Source organism: Crinia signifera, chromosome 3, assembly GCF_055691185.1.
Source record: "Crinia signifera chromosome 3, ASM5569118v1, whole genome shotgun sequence".
In the NCBI taxonomy this organism is placed as follows: Eukaryota; Metazoa; Chordata; class Amphibia; order Anura; family Myobatrachidae; genus Crinia; species Crinia signifera.
This window is the reverse complement of record NC_139219.1, coordinates 274965399-274978243: the sequence shown is the minus strand read 5'-3', so window position 1 is coordinate 274978243 and position 12845 is coordinate 274965399. Positions and strand designations below refer to the sequence as shown.

The window sequence follows — 12845 nt, the reverse complement described above, 5'->3', positions numbered from 1 at the left end:
GTTCCTTTTCATTGAATCCTAAACCATACACAACTTCTTTGTGTGTGTATTTAGATGTCATCTAGACATTTCAATCAGTGAATATCCTAGTAACCAAATGAGTTTGATCCAAGGAAGATGATACATCCAGATGGAATTAACAGAGAGGAAGACGAGCATGTGATTAATTTGCGAGCGGTCTGCCAGCACTTCTAGAGGAGTGTGGGAGCTATTGAGGCTCTGTCACACACCATTTGTGGTAATGAGCGTAGAATGTCCTTGCTGATAAGTATTTGATTGTGAAGCCCTGTTCATCAAACAATATCCTCATTTGTTTGATTGGCCACAATTTGTAATGGAGCTCAGAAAATGTTTGCTGCCCCGTGGCAAGGTTACAATGCGGCAGACACAAAGGAGGAGACCAAGCAGTATTGATTTGCAGGCATCTAAATTGATCATTTTAAAGCTGAGGCAATTTTTTTAATAAGATAAGTGAAAACAAAGCGACACATTGCAAAACTAAAAATGTACTTTACAATACAACTACTACTAGCACCAGAGGAGGAAAAGCCTGTGTGTTTGTATAACCAGTTTTAGATCTCATTGCATAGGGCCAAGATTAAGTTTAATGCTGGGTACACACCAGAATCAATTCCCCCAATTTCGATACAATCTCGACCGATGTTTTGTTTTCTGATTCCAATCCGATGTATGTCCCCGCTGGTCGTTCTGTCATTTTGGAGATCCTACCTGCTGTCAGGATTTGTAAAAGATCCCCTCTGCTGTGTACAGATCATGAGAATATCGTGTGCTCCAACAGATCGTACGATCGTCTCACGATCTGCTCACAATCATGATGGTTCTGGTGTGTACCTAGTGTCACGCTCTTAGAAGCACCAGCTGGAGAGTAAAGGAGGCTGGGTGCTTAACGTATGGTGGTTGCATCCACGACAGAAGGGAGTGAAACAATGAGGGTAAAATATAATGAATTTAATGAAGATATTGCAGACAGTGATAATGATGATAAAAACGGTATATGGCAAGTATGCAAATATAAAGTCAATTGTCCAGTAAGTTATTATAATAGATGATGGAGCTTGGTCCTTGAAGAATATTGGGTACTTATGTATTATCTGGGCTCCCATGTTAAATGCACCCCATTTTTTCATACCCCTACTATCCAACTACGCATGGAGTTGATTTTATATAGTGTGGCGAGCGCAGCGAGCCACCGTGCCCAAAGCGTGGCGAGCGGACGCGGTCTCATAAGAAAAACGGGAGCCCAGATATTACATAAGTACCGAATATTGCAATATAATTGAAGAGTGGAATAGAATATAAACCGAAGTAGTAATTAAGGGTTGCAGAAGGAATTGAGGATTGGATGACTTGAAGAACGAATGAAGATTGTATTGCAGATTGGATGAAGGTTGGAAGATTGGATGATGTGGATGATTGTTGGAAGATATGGATGATTGGATGATGTGGATGAAGGTTGGAAGATTGGATGATGTGGATGATTGGATGAAGGTTGGATGATTGGATGAAGGTTGGAAGATTGGATGATGTGGATGATTGGATGAAGGTTGGATGATTGGTTGCAGATTGGAGGATTGGAAGATAATAAATGAAGATAACTGGAGAAGAGGAATCCTTGCAGTATATGGTCGTGGCTGCTGCCAGAGGTAACCTTTGGAAGTGACTGTCAGGAGTATAGCAAGGTGAGACCCCTTTGAGGATCTAACCTCACTGTCCACATAGGCGGTAAGCAGAGTCCGGTGGTACTTGATGAAGTAAACGGCCAGCAGGATCTTCTCCAGGGGAAGCTCAGGATTGTAGTGGGAACTACAGAGCCAGGTGAGAGCGGAAGCTCAGGATTGTAGTGAGTACTACAAAGCCAGGTAGGAGCAATGATGCTACGGGATCGACATCATTGTACTGACTGCTGGACTAGCCTGAGCAGCCAGTACTTACCAGGTGAGCTGTGCTGGGATTGGTCAGGCAATCAGAGAGGGAGGCGGAGCCGTGCAGGAGAGGCTGGGAAGCCCTGATTGTATGCAGCTGCACAAGCACCGGCCTTTACACAGACACAGACCAGGCGCAAACACACATAGCGATATGCTACTCATGTCCTGCTTGGAGCGGGAGCACAATACACCAGTGTCACCACGCGATGACAACACGGCCACATGTACCCCAGTGGAGCCAGAGACATAGCAGAGGTGAGCGCCATGGTTTCTAGTGCACCTAGAGGGTCCAGGGCTGGGCACAGTACAGGGATCTTGGGCAAACACCATGGTGGATGTAACAGTACCCCCCTTTTTAGGAGTGGCCCCAGGACAGTCTCTAGGCTTACTTGGGAATTTTCTGTTAAAGTTTTTCACTACATTAAGAGCATGTACCTCAGAGGCATATTTCCAGGAATTCTTCTCCGGCCCATAGCTTTTCCAGTAGACGAAATACTGTAACTTTTTGAACCGGATGCGAGAGTCCAGAATGTAACCCACTTCGTACTTGAGGCCCCTATGGGTAGAAACTTCAGGAGATTCAGGTATGGCATAATAGAGTTTGTTTCGCATGCATGATTTAATTAATGACATATGAAAAGAAAAATTTTGTAGATAACTTGGTATTTTCCCTTTGCAGGTACTTGAGTTGAGATTTTGAGTTCTCAGGAATGGCCCAATGGAACAAAATGTAACCTTCATTAAAGCAATATGTAGACGAGCATTTCTGGTGGACAACCATACCTTGTAACCTACTTTCAGAGTAGGAGTAGATCTTCCCTGATTTATAACCCTTTTGTACCTTTGTGAGGCTTTCGCTAGCGACTTCCGGACTTTCTCCCCATGTTGTCGATGCTGTTGGAGAGACAAAGTTACTGCTGGTACTGACGTAACCGGCACTTGCTGGGATTCAGGGACCCTAGGATGGAAGCCACAGTTAATAAGGGAAGAAGAAGAAGACAAATGGTATTGATCATGCCCAAATTTGGCCCATGGCAATACTTCCACCCAATTCTCTTGAGAGGAGGAGACATGTAAACGAAGAAAAGTCTCTATGTCTTGATTGACCTTCTCCCTTTCATTATGGAACTGTGAGTGGTATGCCATACTAAAATTGAGCTGGATGTTGAGAATTTTACCCAGGGCTCGCCAAAATTTTTTCATAAATTGTATGCCCTGATCGGACACAATTGCCTCGGGTGACCCATGGATCCTAAGAATTTTTTTAATGAAGAGATCAGCCAGATTGGGTGCTGAAGGTAACCCTTGTAAAGGTATGAAATGAGCCATCTTAGAGAATCTGTCTATGATGACCCAAATGGTGGTGTAACCATCTGATGGTGGGAGGTCGGTGATAAAGTTCATTGACAGGTGGGACCAAGGTCTCTTGGGAATGGATAATGGTCTCAATGGACCTACTGGAGCAAGTTTGGAGGATTTGTTTTTTGCGCAGTGAGAACAGGAAGTAACATAGTCTTGGATATCTTTCTTTAAACCTGGCCACCAATACTGACGTGACAGGAATTTGTAGGTTTTCTGAACCCCTGGATGGCCAGAAAACTTAGAGTCATGAACCCAACGAAGAAGTTGTTGTCTCAAATTAGACTTGACAAAAGTTTTACCTGGTGGAAATTGCATTGTTGACACGGTACAAGCGCGTGGAATGACCATAGGACTTTCTTTATGGTATTTTGCTTCCTGCTTCGACTCCCATGACCTAGACAAGGCATCCGCCTTTCGGTTCTTTGCTCCAGGAGAAGACAATCTAAAATTAAATTTTGAGAAGAACAATGCCCATCTGGTTTGACGGGGGTTAAAACATTGAATTTTTTTTTAAACATAGCAAATTCTTATGAACAGTGACGATGTTAACAACATGAACTGTCCCTTCTAAAAGACACTGCCACTCCTCTAAAGCCATTTTCATCACTAATATTTCGCGATCCTTTATACCATAGTTCTGCTCTGCCGGGGAGAACTTTTGGGAGAAAAAGCCACATGGGGGCAACTGTCCTTTAGCTCTCACCTGGGAAAGTACTGCACCCACGCCGGAGGCAGAGGCATCAACCTCGAGAGTAAAAGGCAACGAGACATCAGGTTGAATCAACACTGGTGTAGAGATGATTTTCTTTTTGAGTAACACAAAGACATTAATGGCCTTGGTATTCCACTTGGAAGGGTTGGCATGTTTGCGAGTGAGAGCAGTTATTGGGGCAACGATTGTAGAGAAGTTGCTAATGAATTTGCTGTAATGATTTGCGAATCCAAGGAATCTCCGGATGCCCTGGAGGGTCTGAGGATGAGACCATGACTGAATGACTTGTGTTTTAGGCACAGACGAAGAGTAAGTACGACTTCGGGGAAATTTTGTCCCTGGTACTAACTTGATTGAACTGTCCCACAACCAGTGAGAAGGTACTTTATCACTGATTTGTTTAGAGAACACATCCGAGCGTTCTTGGGACTGAATGGATGATTCTTCTGGTACTTGGAGAGAGACATGACGGATTGGTACCAAAGAGTTAAAACATGAAGTTGTACAGTGAGTGCTCCATGTTTGGATTTGAGACGTTACCCAATTGATACTGGGATTATAGATGCGTAACCAGGGTAGTCCCAGGACGATTGGGTAGGAGGATTTGGGAATAACAAAGAATTGTATTCTTTCTAGGTGTTGCCCAATTTGCAGCGTTAAAGGTTGAGTTTTTTGTGTAACAGTCTCTCCCAGTATACGATTCCCATCCACTGCGGTGAGACACACAGGGTGGTGAAGCGGTGTAGTGGGTAGATGCCAACGCTTAACAACGTCAGCGGTGATGAAGCTTTCTGCTGCTCCTGAATCGAGAAGAGCCGGCAACTGTCTGAGCTGATTTTTAACCTGCAAGGCAACTTGGAGAATGCAATCTTGGTTGTTTAGAGAGGTGTTCACTACCCCTAACCTGCCCTCTCTTTTACAGATTAGGTTCTGGCATTTTCCCGGCAGGAATCGACGGAATGCTGGGGATCAGTATAGACAAAGGCGTTCAACTTGGCGTTGATTACGCTCAGCTGGTGTAAGTTTGGAACGGTTAACCTGCATGGGTTCTGCCGCTGGTAAAGAAGATGGGTTAGAAACAAGAAAATTGGGCTTGGAATCAGATCGAGTTTTCTGTAGATCTCTCTCTCTGAGCCTCTTGTGCACAATGAGATGAGATCTTCTAATTTGGTCGGCAGATCCCTAACAGCAAGCTCATCTTTGATTTTGTCAGAGAGTCCATTCAAAAATGCTGCTAGAAAGGCCTCCTCATTCCACGCCAACTCAGCTGCTAGGATTTTGAACTGAATTAGGTATTGACCCACTGTTCTGGATCCTTGGCGCAGCCTTAGGATTTCTGTGGCGGCTGAACTGATACACCCTGGTTCATCAAAGATAATTTTGAAGGTAGCGATAAACCGGGTATAGTCTGTCAATAGAGGATCAGAATTTTCCCATAAGGGAGATGCCCAATTGAGGGCTGAGCCAGTAAGGAGCGATATCACATAGGCCACTTTAGACCTTTCGGTGGGAAAATATGAGGATTGCAGTTCAAAATGAATTTCACATTGGTTGATGAAACCCCTACAGTTTTTGGGGTTCCCATCAAATTTATCTGGAGTAGGGAGTTGAAGGTGAGCAGTAACTCCTGTCGCAGAAGACATAGGTCCAGGTGTTGGTGCAGACGTAACTGCAGATCCTTGACCTTTTTGCAACGTGGCTTGCATAGTGTCCAGACTTTGTGTCAGGCCCTGGAGGACTTGATAAACCTGTTCCAAGGCGGTCTCCTGTTGATCCAGGCGAGCCGCCAGTTGTTGTGCAGGAACAGTGCCCTTCTTTCGACCTGATGCTGGATCCATGAGTCAGTACAAACTGTCACGCTCTTAGAAGCACCAGCTGGAGAGTAACGGAGGCTGGGTGCTTAACGTTAAATGCCCACCCAGACCCGATTTTTAATTGTATCCCCACCCTGATGGGTAATGACAATGTTAAATGCCCCCCCATTGTTAACGCCACAACACTATCAACGCCAACCCGAAGCGTGGCGAGCGCAGCGAGCCCGTGAGGGGCAGCGGTATGCGTCCTCCGACCTTTTCATACCCCCACTATCCATGTCGGCGTGGAGTTGATTTTATATAGCCCCGAGCCTGAAGCGTTGCGAGCCCCGCAAGGGGACGCGCATTACTTCACAAGTATTATGCGTCCGCTCGCCACACTATATAAAATCAACTCCACGCCGACGTGGATAGTGGGGGTATGAAAAGGTCGGAGGACGCGTACCGCCACCCCTCGCGGCCTCGCCACGCTTCGGGTTGGCGTTGATAGTGGGGTGGCGTTAACAATGGGGGGGCATTGAACATTGTCATTACTCATCAGGGTGGGTGTACAATGTAAAATCGGGTCTGGGGGGGGGCATTTAACATAGGAATCAGGCATCTGGGTGCCTGTACAATTAAAAATCGGGTATAATCACGTCTCATCACATCGCATGCGATCATATGGCATGGCATGCGATGCAACGCGATTTTGTGGTTGTACAATGCCCTGCGATGGAAATCGGGGGCGCCGTGATAATACACAAGTACCAATTAGTGTAAGCGGCACCTTTAGAAGTGACTCAGTGACAGGGGCGTGCTTTCAGCCAATATGATAGCATGCCCCTCTGTCACTGAAGGCGATGTGTTGCAATTTGACACACCTGCCGGTGCGAAAGCTCGGCCCGCTGATTGCTGCGGGTTATGGGGGGGGGGGTTGTTACGGGAGGTAACCAGCCACTGACTTCACCGCTCACCACTGGGTCACACGTACTGTACGCAGATGCCCTGCACCTGATGGCATAGGGAACCAGTACGTTACCCTTTGCTGCTTGGGGCCTGTGTTGCTGAGGCACGGGCATATCTCTACATCTGATATCATTTATACAGTAGGTGATTACCTATTGATGTGATCAGTCACTGTCTCATTTGATTGCTTGGCTGTTTCCACAATGACACTGTTTGTCTGATGTGTTTCCCAGGTGCAGTAACCAACAACAGTATGGTAGATACATCAATAATATAAACTCAACAATAGTTTAACAACATCTGAAGGACAATGGGGTAGATGTATTATTAACCAGCGTTAAATGCATATGCTGCACTTAACGCTGGTTATCTGGGGGCATAGCGTTATTTTTATGTATGACCAGAGCACCTATCATTCGCTAGGGACAGCCCGCCGATTAACGCTAAGCGTCACTGTAATACATCTGCCCCATAGTCACTTACACCTGAAATGTTAATATACACAGACTAGACTGAATCTTAGAGGCATCTAAACCTGGCAACACATGCTGCAATGCCATCTGCCATATGAACTGATGCCCAACAACAATCCTAGTAAAATGATTATCGGAAATGTGGAAACTGCTGGATGGTAAAAAAAAAAAAATGGCAGATATTGAATGAAAACAGAAATGATGCAACCGCAGTGACGGGGTGCCGAGCGCCTTCAGTTTCACCATTCATTAAGAGGACAGTTATACTCAATTCAAAACATTTTATGTTCAATAAGGAGTTATCAAATTAGATGGAATTATACCCCTTTTACACCAGAGGTTGGACCCGGGATATTGCCTCTCCAGTCCGGGGCGGGGCGTGGTGTAAATGGGCTAAAAAAAAATAACCCGGGTCCTGTTTCCCGGGGATCTGACCCGGCAAATGTTCAGGGTCGGACACGGGGCTTATCCGGGGCTCAGGGTGGTGTAAATGGTCATTATCCGGGTTATTTAGCAGGGAGAAGGCCACGAAGAGCTGATTGGTGCTTCTACCGCACAGGGCACATGGAGCAGCAGCAGAAGCAGCGTTACAACGCTGTTTGCAGCCTGTACCCTACACTACAGCAACATTCTGTGCTGGAAGCACTCTCCCCAGTGTGTTTACAGCCTCAGCTGCAGCAACACACGCTGGCTGTCACACAGTGTGTCCCAGTGTGTTATGAGTTTTTATTCATACGCATCTTCATCTTTCTTTATGAGAATGCATTACATCTATAAAGATTCCAATGTATGATGATTTTATGCATATTTTCAGCTTAATAAAGCAAAAAAATTGAAGAGTGTCATGTTCCATTTCTTGTGACCTCATCATCAACAGACCAAAAAGCCATTTTTTAATGACACCAGCAAGGAAAGGCAGGGCTGATCCGTTTTCAGTGTAAAAGGGCATTACCCGGGAATAACCTGGATTGAAGTGCAGTGTAAATGGGGTCTGAGGCAGGGCATGCCCTGGCAATTTCCCGTGTTCAATTTCCCGGGTCCTACCCGGCATTCTGGTGTAAAAGTGGTATTAGATATGATGGAGGATGGAGGAAGGGAAATGTGGAGGAAAGTGCACCATACTTCTATTCTTAACAGCATATTTTCCCCTTGTGTGCCCATCCGTCCAGGGGACATTGGGAAGACTTACAGATGGAGCCGCCGTCATTCAGTGGGGGTCTGGTGGTCGGATCGCCAACCACCAGCCCCCGCCAGAAGGGGACGTATGCACACAAGATGCACGAGTGTCCCCCTCCAACGGAGCTGCCCGTCGGTCCCCACCACCTCCCCGTCGCTGTATGCCGGTCGACGTACCCTCCCCCTAACCCTCCCGTCTTCCTGAAGTGGAGACGGGCAGGGTTTGGGTCCCCCGACACCCGAAAAATGGGAGGCGCGTCCAAGTCAGATGGAGCGCCTCTCCACCGGCGATCGCCAGTGGGGGCATTCTGGCGAGCCCCGGCGCTGGCTGAGAGGCACTCTATCTGTATCAAAACATGGAGAGATGAAAAGTGGAGAACAATAATGTACCTACCAACCAATCAGCTCTTGTTGTTTTCCAAAAATAGCCTATAAAATGACTGAATTACATCATATTATTAGATCCTAGTGCATTAGAAAGGTCTATTCATGTCCTTTACATGCCTCCCAACATTTTCGATGGAGCAGTCTGAATGTTTAAAAATTAGGGGCGCGGGCGCAGCGAGCCCCGCGAGGGGACACGGAATGTATTTGACGGAATTGCATGCAAATGGCATGCGATATCGGGAGTCGCTTTGAAACAACATCCGTGTCCGCTCACCACGTTTCGGGCTCGGTGGCTTGCTGCGCTCGCAACACTATATAAAATCAACTCCACACCCTAGTGCAGGCATGTCCAACGTTGGCCCTCCAGATGTTTTGAAACTACACATCCCAGCATGCTTTGCAATAGTTTTAGCATTCTCTAATAGCAAAACTGTGGCAAAGCATGCTGGGATGTGTAGTTTCACAACATCTGGAGGGCCAACGTTGGACATGCCTGCCCTAGTGGATAGTGGGGTAATGAAATGGATAGTAAATCGCATGCAATATCGCATGCGATATCGGATGTCAAATCGCATGCGTGAAACTACACAAGTACCGTATAATTTCCTTCCGCAGGTACCCGCACTTGGATTTCTACTGCAGAGAGGACTGGCCAACACTGGAAGCTCTAAGCGAGTATAGTGTAATTGATTGTACTGTGAATTAAAGTTTTATTTTTCTACGTGTCTATGTATTATTTAACTATTTGTTCTGTGGTTCTCCAAGTCCCTGCATGCAGTGTAGGCTTGCTGGGAGTATTTGTTCTCATTTTTACACCAGAAGAACAGCCTGGTGCCCCCTGCCCTGGGGACAGCCCCGGGCTTCAGCCCAGGAAGGAGGTATCCTGGAGGTCCCCACTCCCCCAGGGTCCCTGCCTGGGCTGAACAGTTGGGGGTATAATGCTTTGGCCGGGGGAACTAGTGTAAATAGTTTCCCCTGGCTGTGGCATTACCCTGTTGGCTGTTTGGGCCTGGTGCTGGTTCTCAAAATACAGGGGGCTTTTCTCATTTTGTCAGGGCTGACATGTCTGAATGGCATTGTTCATAGGCTACAGTAAATCGAATGTACCCACCTGCTGATGGCTCGTGATATATCGATCGATATATTGGCCAATAAGTACCCAGCATTAGGCTACCTGTGATAGGAAAAACACTGTTTAGGAGCAGGCTTTTCACTGCGGCCCCATAGGGATCCCGAGCATGGTCAATTACTGCGGAAGAACATTCCGTATTGCATTGATACAGAATAGCAACAACAGTATGAGAATTCTGCTGCCCATACATATGTGCGATCGGATTCGCAATGCGATGTCCATCGAACCCGATCGCATCTTGTGGTGCTAAAGTGCATGCCATCTTGAGATGGCACATCGGGTGCTGGAAGAGGGTGGGCAGAGGGCGGCGTTATGTAGTGCAAGAAGCGCTAGCGCTGTGGTGGCGGCAGAATTGTTTAAACACTGGGCAGCCCTCTGATTGGCTGAGATAGCTCTAAACACTTCTGCCGCCACCGCTGACAGCCCCCTGCCACCCGCTAGCGCTTCTTGCACTACATAACACCGCCCTCTGCCCGCCGTCTCCCACGCGGTCCCTCTGGCCCCCTCTCACCATCCCCATGCGGTCCGTCTGTCCCCCACCTGCGGATCGCATTCGAGCATCGCATGTGGTTAAAAACCACATGCGATCGCTCCTGCGATTCGATAGATATTATGTGCAGCACAGAAGATCTTGAGACCTGACATTCGACCGGTGTGCCTGCGCATCGCATCGAATGTCCCCTTAAAAATGCATACAATCATTCGATTTCTCGGCCAGATGCCGTCCAAATCGAAGGAGGATTGCATGAGATATCTCACATATGTATGGGCAGCAATAGACGCAAGTCACCCACTAATGTGTGACTGCTGCATTACTCATTTATTAAGGTGTGTTTTATAATCTCTCACTGAGGTAAATATTGTGTAACAGTTCCTGTAACAATTGTACCATTACATGAATAGATGTAAAGCACTAGTGTGTAGTATATAGGGACATGAACTGCTGTACAGAACTCTACTGCTACACCTCTTGGGAAAGAGGGGCTTTATTCACAAGAAAATGGGGAAAAAAAATGCATTTTTATTATACGGTCAACAGTTTCACCTACAGGCGATTCACCGCAAACTCTTAACAATGCTGCAAAAAAGAAACAAGTTTATTCATACAACACCACACCCACTGCACAGTGGTACAAATAGTTGTACAGAGTGCCTGAAGTGTCACAATGACAGGAGGACTGTCCCTGATTCAACTCCACGTTACTAAACTGGTTTACTATGGAAACTAAGCTGTAAGAAGAGAGACCATGCTGCAAGCTAGAAACCTAGCACTTTCAATGGAGATGCCTGGCATATTTCTATTACATAGTCAGATCACTCCTTGCAAAGTGATGAGGATTATAATATTACTTTATCAGTAATGTTGTTAGAAAAGTGTATTACCTGCTTGAGTGTTCCATTAGAGTAAGATCCATTGCTGTAGCACTTATGTCCATTTTCATGGGGAACACCTTTGCCCCCAGCAGCCTTTTCCCTGCCTCCCTGGAGAGTCTGTAGAGAGGTATGGCCGTTAGACTCGCCCTTTGGCTGTAGGGTCAGACCACAGGACCTCTGGAACTGGGCCACCAGCTGAGGATCCTGCAGAGAATTCAGCAGCAGCAGGGCCATGATTTCTGTAATTGAAACAGGATAAGTTGTAATAGAACAGATTCAGCCCTCTCCTTGCCCTTTGATCAGCAAAGATACAGCAAAAAGACTAGCATAGATCGTGGGAACAGGTGTACAGGGCGGTCCTAGTGCCTGCACACACCTTACACTGAATCTGCACCAGTAACACTTTCATTGCCAATGACATCAAGCTCCAACACACACTTCATACAAAGAGCAATCATGTAACAACTGACCCAGCATGCTGCCTACACAGACGTGTCCAACCTGTTCTGCTTGTACTCAAGTGCAGGACAGGTATGAATGACAGTAGGTGGGGAGTGTCTGTCCCACAGGCTGCAATATCAGGACTATGGAGTGATTGTTTAGACAAGCTGTACACAATGTTATAAAGTTTATTGTATCTATCTTCTACAGTACAATGGGCTGCTGATAGCATTGCCGATTAGCACATACACAGCGGTCTGGACTTGGGCTTCTTGCTCCACAAAAAACTAATATAGACCCACATGTGCTTTTAAAACTGACTATAGCTAAAATATTTATATGCAAAAATAATCCAAAGAAAAAACAATTGCTCACATATATGTGTTTTATTTTGGTACTTCCTAGCATGGCGCCCAGATTTTCTACGTACGGCACCGTAAGGAAATCGTATTGCATGCGAGCGCAGCCAGCCACCGAGCCCGAAGCGTGGCGAGAGGATGTGGAATCCATTGAAAAGTAATCTGCGTCCCCTCGCTGCGCTCGCCACGCTTTGGGCTCGGTGGCTTGCTGCGCTCGCCACACTATATAACATCAACTCCACGCCGACGTGGATAGTGGGCTAATGAAAAAGTCGGAGGACGCGTTCCGCCGCCGCTTGCCACGATTCGGGGTAGCATGGATAGTGGGGGGGGCATCCTATCTTTTACATGTATTCACTGACTTAGCCCATAAAAAATATAGGATGCGATAAAAAAATTGCATCTCATCTCATGCCACTAATGGCCTGCGATGCGATTTTTTATCGCATCCTATCTTTTTAATGGGCTAAGTCAGTGAATACATTAATAAGATAGGATGTGATAAAAAATCGCATTGCATGCCATTAATGGCATGCGATGCGATTTCCTTACCCTGAATAGCCCTCTACGCAAATGGAGTAGTAGGGGGCGCCATGCTAGGAAACAAGTACCTTTATTTTTTATGGTTAATATGTGGTTTAATGTGTAGAACTAGTTAACTGATGATAAAGATACGTAATCATATTACAGAGATAGCAATCATTAATTAAGAGGGGGTTCC

At 46.2% G+C, this 12845-nt stretch overlaps 1 protein-coding gene across 1 annotated transcript in view; it reads right to left on the bottom strand.

The window, feature by feature from the left end:
• SGPP2 (sphingosine-1-phosphate phosphatase 2) overlaps window positions 1-11773 on the bottom strand; it is a 43695-nt gene extending 31922 nt beyond the window's left edge. The window contains exons 1-2 of the mRNA XM_083178075.1: window positions 11701-11773; window positions 11334-11563 (exon numbers count right to left, since the gene is read on the bottom strand). Coding sequence (XP_083034201.1) covers window positions 11334-11558 — 225 coding nt within the window. The 5' untranslated portion in view covers window positions 11559-11563; window positions 11701-11773. The remainder of the gene's footprint in view (window positions 1-11333; window positions 11564-11700) is intronic.
• Between the last annotated feature and the right edge of the window lie 1072 nt (window positions 11774-12845).